At 34.5% G+C, this 14,542-nt stretch overlaps 1 protein-coding gene across 1 annotated transcript; it reads right to left on the bottom strand.

The window, feature by feature from the left end:
• Positions 1-1,943: 1,943 nt before the first annotated feature.
• LOC136210877 (respiratory burst oxidase homolog protein A) lies at positions 1,944-11,552 on the bottom strand. The gene is made up of 14 exons (XM_066002305.1): positions 10,603-11,552; positions 10,338-10,497; positions 10,003-10,051; positions 9,267-9,380; positions 7,614-8,036; positions 5,651-6,037; positions 5,470-5,565; positions 5,264-5,379; positions 4,806-4,973; positions 4,125-4,284; positions 3,803-4,000; positions 3,577-3,705; positions 3,245-3,323; positions 1,944-3,159 (listed from the first exon to the last, which is right to left on the bottom strand). The coding sequence occupies exons 1-14, from the start codon at positions 11,273-11,275 to the stop codon at positions 3,050-3,052; spliced, it is 2,862 nt and encodes a 953-aa protein (XP_065858377.1). The 5' UTR covers positions 11,276-11,552; the 3' UTR covers positions 1,944-3,049.
• Between the last annotated feature and the right edge of the window lie 2,990 nt (positions 11,553-14,542).

The following is a 14,542-nucleotide window of genomic DNA, read 5'->3' as shown; positions in this document are numbered from 1 at the left end:
ATGATTATCTAATTAAAGGGGGCCAATTATATTTGCCTTGTACTTCCATCCGGGAGAAAGTGATTCAAGATTTACATGGGGGTAGCCTAGTGAGGCATTTTGGTAGAGAGAAGACCTATGAGGCGGTGAACTCGCATTACTTAGTGGATCATTTTTCAAAGATGGCAAATTTTCTTCTGTGTCAAAAGACTAATAATTTCATCATCCATTTCCAAGCCTTTCTTCTGAGAGGACGTGAGATTACATAAGGCACTTAAGAGTATTGTATCTGATAGGGATACCAAGTTCCTTACCAGTTTTTGGAGGACCTTATGGGCTTTGTTCGACACCTCATTGAAATTTAGCACCACCGTCCACCCTCAAAACTGACGAGGAAACCGACATTGTGAACTGAAACTTAGGAAATCTCTTGAGAAGCAAGTGCAATGGTAAACCAAAGACATGGGACTTCCAGTAGCTGAAGCAGAATTTTCTTACAACGGAGAGATTTCATTCAAAAACTGGGAAGTCACCTTTTAAGATGGTCTATACAAAAGTGTCAACCACACGCCTAACATCGTGAGCCACCCAAAATGAGAAAAGGTTAGTGTTCTCGCCCAAAGATTAGCTCATGAAATCCAACAAATGCATGATGAAGTTAAAGAGAAGCATGAAGAGTGGAATATCAAGTTGAAGGCTAAGGGCGATGATCACCAAAGAGATGTACAATTTGAAGCCGAGGATGAAGAAATGGTGTATTTGAGTAAGGAGCGTCTAGCTAGTGCCCTGAGTAGAAAGCTTTGACCTAAGAGGTATGGCCCGTACTAGATCACCAAGAAAGTCAATATAAATGCCTATCATGTAGCACTTTCGAATTGATTGGGAAACACGTCTCCATCATTTAATATGCGGGATTTGAATCCTTTCAAGCCATCAAGACTTGGGGTCCGATTCTTTTTAGGAAAGAGATAATGATGGGGACATCACTAAAGAGAAGGGAAATTCAATGGAACAATGACCACACAATGTGTGAGTTAGACACACAACGTGTGGCTGGAAAATGGAAGATTATGCTTCTTGTAGATTAATTCACACAGCGTGTCGGATAGCAACACGTCATGTGGTTGAAGGAAAGGCACCCACACGACGTGTGAGTTATCCACACGATATGTGGTTGGAAAAGGGGAAGTTCTGCTTCTTTTTATTTAATTCATACACCGTATGGATATTTCAACACATCATGTGGTTCATCGAACTTTCAAACCACATGGCATGTCGAACGCACCACACAGTGTGTGACTGACTTAACTGACAAGTTCTTCTCATTTCTGCTTTTGTCCTAATTACTAGTCTAGCATTACTTATTTGTATTTCCTGCCATTACTCTATTTACTAGTTTGTTATTAATTTACTTTGTAACCTTTTTACCCATAATGCCTTAGGTTATGTTAATTGTGTTTTAGAGGCTTTTAAGTCTTTTCCAGGTTAGGGTTTAAAGGGTATAAAACTTTCTTTTTTTTTTTTTTGTAATGAATGCATCTTTTATAAATCTATATCAAATTTCATCTCCTTTGGAAGCTTGGATTCAACCCTTTAAATTATTTCTTTCAAGTTTTAGCTTAAAAAGAGTATCAAATTAATATACGATTAAAACTATTACCTTGTTATCGATTTGTATTAACTTATAAACAAGTCTATTAACCCAAAGATACATGAAAGGCTCATAAAATTTCCATATGCAGCCCATCAATCAATACCCAAAATTGTTTCATCAATTTTCTGCTTTTTGCCATTTGAAGGCAAAAGTTTAAAACGAACTGCTACATCAACTTCTAATCAAAATTAAGTACAAAAGAGAAGACAAAAATAGGAGATTTGTTGATTTAGTCACATAGGGGCTGAAATTGTCTTCAGTACGGATCAAAATAAAAGGAATATAATGCAAAACTTAGTGGAGCAAGTGATATATCACTATCATGAACACTTTGTGTATATATCATATTATTGTCAAGTGTGAACAGTTTCCACCAATACAGAAACCAACCCGTAACAGAAGTAATGGAGTCGTCTAGTTTCTGATGGGATCCTCCTCTCTTAATAATAATAATGATGATAAAAATCTTCTTGACCAAGATTTCAAAGAAAATAAAGAAAAAAAGCAGTGAAATACTCTGTGATCATTTACATAATTTCCTTATTCTAACCAAGTAATAAATAATAAATAATAATCCAACACGTATTTAGTATTTACTATTGCCTGCATCGTAGTGGGATGGATCCTCGATCTAATCTTTAAGAAACATTTGCAAAATTCAATTGAAAGAGCAATTAAAATCTCCCCATCCTTGTCCAGAAACTTACTCCAACATCTCTAGTAAAATACATTCCCTTCCTGAACTACATTGTTATTGATAATATGACTTCTAAGTTTTATCTCGTAACATAAAGTTTTTAAACTTTACACTATACTAACATTACGGTTCAAATAATAAAAGTCATTCAAAAAATTAACGAAATGATAACCTGAACTTTAGGTTATCATTCGGTTATATTTTAATGAAATTTATTAATTGTTAATGTTAGTATAATGTAAAATTAAATAATTTTATATCAAGAAATAAAACGTAGATATCATACTATTAATAGCGCTATAATTCAAAGCAGGTACTTTACTCCAACATCTGCCTCTCATTCCACTTTGGATGTCGATCAATAATGCATATATATATATGTCCATATCCTTAATTATCAAATTCAAGTCCAACTCTCCATTTTAGCTGTAACGCACTCTTTCTCTCTACTTCCAAATCACTTTTGATCTTCCACTAGCCACATGTCACCTCTATATACCGACCCTAGGTTATCATTCAACTCCCTAGCAATCTCACTAGCCAGAATTTTTCTGGCTCGGCTTCGTGTATATACTAATTTTTTATATATATGCATATTGAATATTGTATACTCGTGTTTTTTTTTTGTCCAATTTTTGCTTCCTTTTATACCCTTTTCTACCAAGACTGTACAATGCTTATGCTGCAGAGGAGGTAGCTGTAGAGGTAGTTATACCTCTTTAGAAGTGCTCCTTGTGGAACTCAAACTTGGTGGAACCTTTTTGATTGAATTCATAGCAAAGCTTGCTTAGCTCTTTAGCTAGGACAGGTGCTCCACAGTAAAAAACTCCTGCTCCAGAAAGAACATAGACATTATAAGTAGATGCAAGCAAATTTGTATTTTTGTACTGAAAGGTAATTAGAAATTCATTAACCTATCCGAGCATTGCAGTGCTTTGAACATAATTTGGAGAGCACCTTCTTCCAATTAGGCCTTGCAAAATGGGTTCGCACCTAATGGAACAATTAGGCTAATGTTAGCAACAACAGACATTGAAACAAAGAGAGCACTTGTTAGACACATGGACTTCTTTGAATGTCTACATAAAATATTGGGCATGCTATTATGATTGGTGCCTAGAGAACTAAAAACACCACAAAAATGAAAATAGTTTTAGTTTAGGGATTGATTGTAAATGTGTCAATACCCCATGAAATAGTAGCTGATAATAGAATAAGAAATGGGATGTATTTATAATAATCTTACTCTAGTTCCAGAAACAATGTCTACACCGTTCTTTGCATGGTTTAGAGCCTGGACCATGGTAATGAGGGTTGATCGAGCATCACCTTCTTCATAAACACTGGTTAAGTAATTGTGCATTTCAATTACACCCTACAGGTTGAAACAAACTAGTTGTTAACAATCACGCAGACATAAATTTTCTTAAAAATAAGTGGAAATTAGTTGATATAAAGTTAAATTGTTGTACCCTTTGATCAAGCTCGGCAACTTCATTCATGACCCCTTTGAACCAATCAAAAGAACCTTGCTCTCTAGTTACCCAATAGAAGTAAGCATTGGTAGTCTTGAGAGCCTTTTTACGCTTCGGAGAAGTTCTACCGTGACTAGAACCATCATTACTTCCAATACTCAAGTCTGATATCCTACTAACATCTGAGAGTGATTCCTGAAGGAAAATCAGAAATATGAATTTTCAAATTCCCATGGGAGATTTCAATGTACATCCTATACCATGAAAAGAAAGTTATGTATTCACTATATGGCAGAGTTTCTACTTTCTAGTTGCTTACCGCTTGTTCTTCCATTCTGACGATGTTATTAAGCAAATCTTTTAAAATGCTGATGAAAGGTGTTGCTCCAATTCCAAGACCAACTAGTAATAGCACATCATATTTTCCGTAGTCTTGTGCTGGGGCACCATAAGGCCCATCTATTAAGAGCTTTGGCAAACTGTTAACAGACAAAGATGTTAACAAATACTGTAGTGGCAAAATGCTAGGCAAAGAAACAGAACAGGAAGTTAAATGTAGGGGTGTGTATCGGTTCAAAACCAATCCTAGAAAACGAATACTGAAATACTAAAGTAATTAATACCGATATTGAACCAAATAACATGTAAACCGAAATATAACTATTTCCCTATCCGTTTTAAATTGAAAAAATGAATTTGGTAAACAAAAATAAAATAAAAACAACAAATAAAATCGTATATGTGTATATATCCATTTTGGCTTATTATCTCAAAAACAATAATAAAAAAATTTATACTTCTAAATCAAATATGTGTATATATATATATATATAAATGCAAAATATGAGTAATTTGGTTCAGTTTGGTGTTTTTACATCTTTTTCCCACAGAACCAAAACCGTAATACACCTAGACAAGTTAAAAAAACAAACCAAAAAACTGAATTGGATCGGTTTAATAACGCACACCCCTAGTTAAATGAGCAATAAACTTTCAGTACCTCTTTTTGGTTGTTTCATCAGCCCTAAGAAGTCCACTCTTTCCAGCTAAAGGACGTTCACATGCCTCAGAAAAAACCCGTTTAAGTTCCTGAGTCCAATCGCCAAGTTGCCGAATATGAACGCTTAGGTAGTCATCACCAGGAGCAGAGGTAATGGAAAATGGGTGCCTGGAAGCAAAAACGAAATCCTCTCAACCAACTACCAAAGAAATAACTTAAACTAGTGATGAAGTCATAGGTTAATCCATATTGTATGAGGTCAAAATAATTCTATAATTGGCCTTGGACAAATATAGGCAACTTATACAAGGAAAACTGCAGTAGGTGTGTTTGACAGGTTTTCAACCACAAGAGTACCAAAAGTTAGTAGGATACTAGCATATATTGCAGCACTAGTGGAGAAAAGCGATAAAATTACATCAATATCTAGAATAAGGAAATTTTTGGTAGCAGCTTACCACTCAAATGGAGAAACTGCAGGGCACTGTACAAACATGTACTGTCCACTTTTGTACCGAAACTGAGATGGCTTTGACATTTGCAATGTGAGGACATTTCCAGGATATATTGCAACCTTAATTGAAGAATAAAAGTTGAACATCTCAGCAAGAAAAACAACCTTTGGAAAATGACTGGACGCCTAAGATACAGTATAGAAGCTAACCTTCCGAAGCTGCACAGTATAGAAGGTAGAACGAAAAGATCTCAGAGCTCTTTCTCCAGCATATAGTAGAACAGGAACAGCAAGATACATCCATGTCTGTATGGAAATAACTTCAATTGTTAGCTATTGCTTTAAAGACAATTTTTTTTGAAATTGATAAGGAATAGATACTGAATTATACCGTCTTTTTGTACCATCCATGAACTAGATAGAGGAATACCCCATGTATGATGAGCAGGATGTAGACAATAACAAAAAGATGGTGTGAGTACCAGAATGCATTAAACCCAGTGAGTCTATCAAACGGTTTTGGAAGCTTAATAAGACTACGTCTGAACCATCGGGTTGCAAGTGTAAATGCAATTGCCATTAAGATAACCATCAAGATTCCAGTCACACCCTCAGCTCCTCTAGTCAATTTTGCATACGATGGTTTATGTCCACCAAAGTCGTCACTCAAATAACGGCTATAATATACATCAGATGAATTTATAAGCCTTGGAAAATCGCACGCAAGGTGGTTTCCGGCGTGAAGAATGACACCAATTACAATCGCTGCCGCTATAGTCTGCACGGATACATAACATGTTAGAGTTGGAGGTCTCATATATTAAAAGAAAGAGAACACATTAAGATAAGACTCCTAACACATTATTAATCGTTTTCCATTGGATTCATGAAATATCCACATCCATAATCCTAGTTGATCAATAGATTCTTCATATGCAATTGAAAATTTAAATTAATTAAAGACAGGCCTACAGTTTTATTTTAACCTGATCTTGCATCAGAATATACTTCGATTGCATTTTAAAATGAAATTATAGTTTTGAAGTCAAACTAAATTAAAAAAATGAAACAATTATATTTAAATAGAAATAAATGTTTTATTACTTCTACTTATAGTTGCAGCATGAGAAAACAAAATCATTTTAAAATCTCTAAAAAATTTAATAATAAAAATAAGGTATTTATCAAAAAAAGAAGTTATAGAAAGTGAACCAGGTGTGTACACAATATATTTTCTTTTTCTCAAAAAGAAAAGAACAAACGAAATATGTTAAACTTTAAAAAAAAAAAAAAAAAAAAAAAAAGAAAAAAAAAAGTCCCAGGGTAGATTATACTCAAAACACAGCCAACAACCATTATTTTTGGACGATGTTGATTATCTGATTAATTTGGAAGGATGTTGCCTAGAGAACAATCTGTATTAGTAGTAATTAGCAAGGTAAGCTTGTCGTTTTTGGAAGTATATGATGAGCCTCTTCTTTTGGGAAGCAGAACATGCAAAAATGATAGCATATGAGTTTGTCGTTTCTATAACTTTTGGAGTGCACTTAACATTTCCGTTTTCTTTAATGCTGAGATCTGGGCCAAGTCCGGTTACGGAAAGGCTTTATTTAGAAGCCACAACTGGCTTTGGTTCTTAAAAAGAAACAGTTTGAGAAGGTTCAATTGTCCGAAAAGGGTCCAATTGGTATTTATTTGTATTTTTTTAAAAGAAGACAAACCATAGTTTTTCTTTTTATAATTATTATTATTACAAATGATGGTTTATGTAAAGAAAAAATATATAGTGAATTACTCTTGGAATATTCTGCAAGTTTTCCTAAAGGTACTGCGTAACTACAGTGTGGTATGAGACATATACTAGTGGACTCTAACTGCCCAATAACAAATAAGATGGAAACTATTCATTTGTCAACTTTTGTTGCGTGATAACGAATAAAAATTATAAAATTATAAATGATGCATTTTCATGGCCAAGATCAACTGTCATATTGACTTTTTTAAAAAGTCTCCTTAATGGGACCCGGGAATAAACTTATAAAATAAGCATTAGACTCACGAGGAAGAACTGGTAAATAAATTCTCTTCTATTGACACATTTGTGCTCAATTTCTAAATTATTGCTTTATTTATGGTGAGTTTTAAATTATTTATTGGTGGTAGGTAGATTTCTTCGACAGTTCGGTAATGTCTGAAAAAACCCTTTCAAATCCCATGATGATTGACGAAGTAAACTAAAAACGCCATAAAACTGGAAATAATTTTAAATCTATCTAAATTAGATAAATAGTTTAGAAAATTGCCCACAAATGTGTCATTTACCCTATTAATTGCAACATTAACTCTGAATTTACCTTGTGAAAGTTGATGTTGTCGTCAAAGGGCACAAAGTATCCCAACCTTGTGGACCTGAGCCAGGTGATGGTGTTTCGGCAAACTGGCAAAAGAATAATTGCCATGTTGAGCTTCAATGTCTCAGCTGCACCTTTAGCTGTTAGGAGGCAATAACCCATCACTTTGAAAGCATTTTTTTGCTTGTATTGAAAGAATTTCCATGTGAATAAGGCAATCATTATCATGATCCATAATGCCAATACCCAAATTCTCCTCCAATTCTCTTGCAAGAAGTATATGAACTGTTTGCTAAATCTCCTTATTGGACCTCTCTTTCTTAATCCATGTAAATTTTGACTCAAAGCCTGGCTGGTGTAGCTTAGTGCTTGGCTATAGCTTAGATACGTGTCCTTTTGAAGAAGAAGTGTCTCTAGCTGCCAAAGCTGTGCACATAGTAATCAGCACCAAAAAAAATAAGGCAACAAAATAATCAGCTAGTGAATATAATATCGACAACAGAATCTTGATCATGTCAATTGCACTACCATCGACGGACGGACAATACAGCATGCGTAATGCGTACGTGTAATGGGAAAGACTAATTAAGGCAAGATATAACATTAGCTCACATGGAAAACCAACTATGTGTCGATCAGGTCCAAAACGTGGGAGGATAATAGTCAAATAATCAATCATGAAATATATATATATATGTATGCTTTTAATATGTTTAAATCTAGTGAATAATGATGCGCTTACATTTTAGTATACTTTTACTGAATTATATAATAATATAAAAACCTTAGGAAATCAAAAAGCACAGAATAAGACAAACAACCAAATTAAGAAATTAAGCGCCAATCAATTCTTAAAGATAGTGTTAAGAGTAATATGATGATGATTCATTTCGAATACAGTGTCAATGGTGATTCACCTCAAGTTGTTCATTTTACTCTTCTGGATTTTACTAGTTAACAGATTGTGTTGCTCTCTCCTACCACCAAAATCAGCTAGTAACATAGCTCAACCTCTATCTTGACCTAACAAAATTGACTTTTTTTTCACAGGGACAAAATTGACTTTACGAGTAATTTAAGTTGCGGCATATTGCACATATGTTGACTGTGAAGGGAAATAAAAAGTAATAGTAAGAAATTTTTTATATACTCAATCTGTTCAGCAATCGGAATTTTTCTCCAACATATATAGATTGTAAACGGTCACTTCACCAAACTAATTATGCCCTCTCTAGACATTGCCGTTTCTTTACTCTTGTTTTTTAATTGATGTATGTTTCTTTATTGGTATATTGTTGAACAACATTACTAATTTACTACCCAATTATTTGGTGTTTAGTTGCCTAACAAATGAAATCTAGAAGAAACAGTCTTAACGAAAATGCTGTACTTTTTTTGTCTTAATTATAAAATAAAATAGTATAATTATATCAGACTAATAAAATAAATGCGTGGTCAAAATTCGTGCAGATTAATCAAATCTTAAAAACATGAAAATGAAACCATTTTATACAATATATCTTGTTAAGCTAGTTACTTGATTTTAAATTTTAAATGTAGTAGATTACCTAAATATTTTAAATAGAAATGAGTGACAAGGTAAACTTTGCTGCAACAATTAATATAATTTTCCTTTGTAGTATTAAAAGGACCCACCTCAATGTAGCCTAGTCTTTCAGGGTCCAACTCCTCCATGATCAAAGCTGCATATTCTTCTGCTTGTTCTCTTAGCCGGGACAATTTGTTTGCAGATGCACTTAGCATAATAATCTACAAATTTTAACAAATAATAAGAAATTATATTTTCATATTGAGAAATTCTACAAACTGGTCACCATTCCTCTGTAGATATTTTTATATTTACCATCAATAGTAATTTTTATATAAGTTAATTTTTTCTAAAAAAAATGGTTTGACTAAAAAGCCCCCACCAACCCCACTTTAGAAAGTAGTAATAATAACTTCAGATAATATGAGGTAATAATATGGAAAATTCAAGACGCCATCTGTCAACCAAAATTTACCATCTGTTGATTAATAATGAATATCCAATAATTTTAGATAAGATGCTTGAGAACATGGGAAGGAAACGTCATAAACAAAGAAGCACCAAAACATGAATAATTCTAATGGAGTAGTTAGTATAGGAATTTTCATGGATTATGGTCACCCAATCCTCGCCAACCGATGATTAATATAACCAAAAAGACAACCTGTAGGCTTTAAACCACTAATTAAGAAAAGTCACTTTATTTATTTTATTTTATTTTTGCTAGAATCTGACAGGACGATAGTTGCTAACTCATGCACGTTAATTAAAAAGGCTGATTAAGAACTAAGCTTAGTTTAATACTAAGTATCAGAAAGTCATGACTAATTTCTTTAGATATACCTCTTTTACTTCTTCTTCGGTAATTCTACCATCTTCATTCTTGTCCACCCTGTAAACAACACAACAAAAAAGATTATATAAAATACTAAAATTAATCACTCACGATCACGACTAACCAACTGTAGGAAGGCTAAATTATGCATTTCTTTCTTAAAAAAATCCCGGCACTGGAAAAGACAGTTGTGTCCTTGCGCTAAATGATCATATGATCCGCACTGTTTTTACTATTAACGGCACTAAATTCGTGAGTTCTTAATTAGTTGTTGAAGCAATAGTAAAGTGCTGATAAAATAAAGCAGAAAAGTTTCATATTAATCTTCTAATTTAATGCTTACATGTCGAAGAAGATCTGAAGACGGGAATCGAAGCTTTGATCGGTGATTTGTGACCAAAATTCGTAAAGTTCGTCTTTGCCAATCTTTTCAACTTTCAATCTCCGTCTCCTACCCAATGCGTCGAACAGTTCAAGGGCAAACTCCTTGGAATCTCTCATTCCTTGAAAATGAAAGATTAAATGTGAAAAATACGAAAGAAGAAACACTTTCCCTCGATTTTAAGAAGTAATCAAAATGCTATATGTGAAAATGTTTGATTAAGAACCTATGCATTGGGCAAAATCGGCGCGGTAGAGATAACCGTCCTTCGCAAGCTTATCGAAATTGTTTTGAACTTCATTCCATGCATCAACACGATTGGTTTTATTGTTACTTATAAACTTCAATCCGCGCAAAGCTTTATGAGCACTGGACCGAGTCCGGTCCAGCTGAGCTCGCTGCCTTCTCAAAGCTCGTGCAGCCAAAGCAGATTCAAATCCACCTCCGCCACCACCACCATTGCTATGCGAAGTTGATAAAACCTTAGCCGCCTGTCCATGGCTCCAAGAAAACCTCCTTAACTCAGCCTTCAACTCCTGAGAAAAATGTTTCGCTTTGGCCACCGCCTCCGCCTTCAACTCCTGCGAAAACTGCAGGAACTTGTTCGACGAACTTCGCCGGATCATAGTCGACGATCTCGACACCGATGCAGAAGTAGAACCCGGAGTTTCCGGTCCAGCAGAGACAGTTCCACTCACATCTTCAATATTGATAACCGTCGCCGGCTCCACACTTCGGAGGATAATAGTGTCGTCATCCTGTAAATCAAAAGTAACTTCAACAAACTCCTCACCGGAATTAGAATCTGTTGTGTCAGGCGACCTTTCATCACTCAACATAGCCTCGCCGGGAATGCCGTCGGAAGCCCAGCGCCGATCATGCACAGGTAATCCCCTCATCAGATGTTCCTCCCTCTCTGTATACAATCTCACTCACTGTATATAACAGTGTTTGTTTGAGTGAGATTTGAGTGAATTTCTTTTTCAGTCCAGGAATGGAACGCGTAAAGAATCTGATCGAAAAGACATTTGCACGCGGTGTCTGCTGCTTTTAGGAGGAGAACGCCCAAAAAAGAAAGACTCAGAAAAGCAAGAAGAAGAAGGAGACAATTTTTCTGTCCTATATACAGAAAGAAAGAGGGAAGGGGAGAATATGGACTCAGTCACTCAGTCACCAACTCGGGCAGGAGAAACCTTTATATAGTATATGAATTGGACATTACATAACAAATGTAAATGTAAGATGGTGTGTTTAAAAATAAGTGTTGAAAAATATTTGAGTTGTTATTTTATCTAGGTGGCTAAAAGTAAAGTTACCAAATTCAAGGTTATAAAAATATAAGTGTTGCTTTCATTAAGATTATTATATAAAATATATTTAAAGATAATGTATCAAAATAGTTTTATGGTTTTTGGGTAGAGAGTATCTTGACGTTCCGAGTATTTCTATTTTTTTTTTTTTTTTTTTTTTAGATGACAGGTTTCTTTCATTCAGTAAGTTTGAAGCAAATAGTAAAAAGGTTAAAGATATTTTCGAAATTTGTGAAATTATGTCAAGAAATCAGTTAATTTTTTGAAATTTTGAGTATTCTTTAGTTGGAATGTTAGTGGAAAGATCGTAATACTATCAAAGGTCTCTTGGATTTTCACTCTCCTTTGGATACTGGTAGGTATCTGGGACTTCCATCTTTGATTGGTAGGTCTAAAAAATATATTTTTGGCTTCTTAAAGATGCGACTTCTTAAATGTTTCAGTAGATGGACCTTTTGGTTTCTATTTACTGCAGGGAAGGAAGTGTTACTGGAGTTAGTAGCACATACTCTCTCCACTTTCTGCATGAGTATTTTTCTGCTTCCAAAATCAATATGTGGTGAACTGCAGAAAACAATGAATTCTTTCTGGTGGGTTACGAATGAGAATGAACCTCGACGAATTCACTAGTGTAGCTGGGATAAGTTGAATATGCATAAAGATCTCGATGGGTTGGGTTTTCAAAATTTACAGGACTTCAATTTGACACTCCTGGGAAATAGGCTTGGAAACTTATTGATACTCCTAAGAAGTTGGTTAGCATATTGTTCAAAACTAAATATTATGCTCATAGGTCTTTCTTATCCTCTAAATTGGCAATAACTTCAGCTTTGTTTGGAAGAGCGTATGTAGTTCTATTAAAGTCATCTAAAAGGGTATTCACTGGAAGATTGGGAGAGGAGATTCGGTTTCTGTATGGCATGATCTGTGGTTAATAAATGAAGAAGGTTGTCACATCACCTCTGTTTGCACTAATGGAAACAAAATGTGATGGTTTCTAATCTTTTTTATACCAGGAGCTTACATTTGGAATCCTAGTAGGTTGGTTGAATGGTTCTCGCTTCGAGAAGTCGATATTATTTCTAACATAGTGGTGTTTGTGACAGCTAGAGATGTTCATTTGGCATTTTTCCAAAGATGATTTCTACTCGTCTAAATCCGGTTATCGTTTACTTGAAGATACATGCACGGAACCTGACTAATGCGGGCTGGACTCGATTATGGAGCCTTCATATTCCGGGTAAAATCAAATTATGGTGACTAAGTCTTTTCCATCATAATTTTTCTCTTGGTTACTAAAACCTGGTGGTTGTGGTGGTCTTTGTGGGATAGGTTTGAGAGCATTGTTTGGGTTTAGCTAAGAGAAAACAATGTGGTTTCTCTATGGATTGTTGTAGTTATACAAGTTATTTGGCCTATAGTTTCCTACATAGTTAGAACTAGTTGGTTCACCCGTAAAAGGATTGCTTACAAACAATCCCAATTTTTATGTCTCGTAAAACCACATAATTTACATATCTGAACTTGAGCAAAAGTTTCCATCAACAAGTCCATTTTCTTGTTCAATTCCTCAACATTTGTTGTTGATGGAGTATCTATTATGTATGACCCAACTCATCTTTCCAAGCTGATTTCTTTGTTCCATTGGGAACACCATTCTGCCAACTTATGTCCTCGCTCTTCCTCATGATGTTTCCACCCACAGAAGAATAAATTATAGCACGGTCAAAAGCATATAAACTATTAAATAAATTATTGATTGTAATTGGTATTTTAAGTATTCATGATTTGGACATTTCTTGTGCAATTTTTGGAACATCTCACATGCCTTATACAAGGTTTCTTTGGGGGTCTAACGAAAATAATGGATTCGATTCTTATAATGTGCCATCTTTGATGGGGAAGTATTTAGTCATGAACTTTCTAACTAAAACCTCCCAAGTTATAATCAGCTCGATGTCTATAAAATCCAACTAATCTAGAACGTCATCCTTTAAAGAAAAATAAAATAATTTTAGTTTAATTGTATCTACAGAAACCACATTATATTTAAGAACATAGCAACATTTATTGAATTTAGTTAAGTGGGAGTTAGGATCTTCTCTATGGTCGTAGCCGGATTGGGTGATGCCTTGTAATAGTTAGATCAAAGCATGTTTATCTCAAAGTTATTCATTACTATCATGGGCCCAACTATGCTTGAGTTATTATCGGTGCAACAAGGAGTAAGTAACTCTTTCATAATCCGAGGCTGAGCCATCTTGACTTCTTCCTCCTTTTCTTTCGTGTCTTCCTATTTTTGGTTGTTTCGATTCCTGTGATAAAAGCGTCCAATTTCAAGATTAAAAAAGAAAATCGTGAGGCCAACAATTACTTCAAGTGAGCACAAGCAAAAGCAAAAATACAAATAAATAAAATATAACTCTTAAATTAACAGAATTTCAACTCAATTGATAGTATATCAAACAAAACAATCTCCAAAAACAACTCCAAAAACTTGATGTTCGAAAAGAGTATCGTGCAAAATAAGGCAAGTAATATAGAGTAAGTAAAGTATCTTCCACACGAGGATTGATAAAGGACACTAGAGCTAGGCGTCCCCCTAATCTTCGTTTTATAACTCACTAACAATCATATCCTCATTTAGTAAAATCTAGAGACATTGATTATTTTCTAAGTAATTAATCTAGTTTTGGTCTAGTCAAGACTAATCTATTTCTCGTGTAATTAACATAGCTTTGGTCTAGTCAATAATAAAGATACAAAAAAAGCATTAAGTTCTCATGAAATAACCGCAAAGTTCAAGTCGAAAAACTAAAACTCCAAAAACCGCATTGTATAGACACATGTCCAAAC

This window comes from Euphorbia lathyris, chromosome 1, assembly GCF_963576675.1.
Source record: "Euphorbia lathyris chromosome 1, ddEupLath1.1, whole genome shotgun sequence".
Taxonomy (NCBI): domain Eukaryota; kingdom Viridiplantae; phylum Streptophyta; class Magnoliopsida; order Malpighiales; family Euphorbiaceae; genus Euphorbia; species Euphorbia lathyris.
Note: the sequence above shows the minus strand (reverse complement) of the source record. Positions and strands in the feature narration are given on the sequence as shown.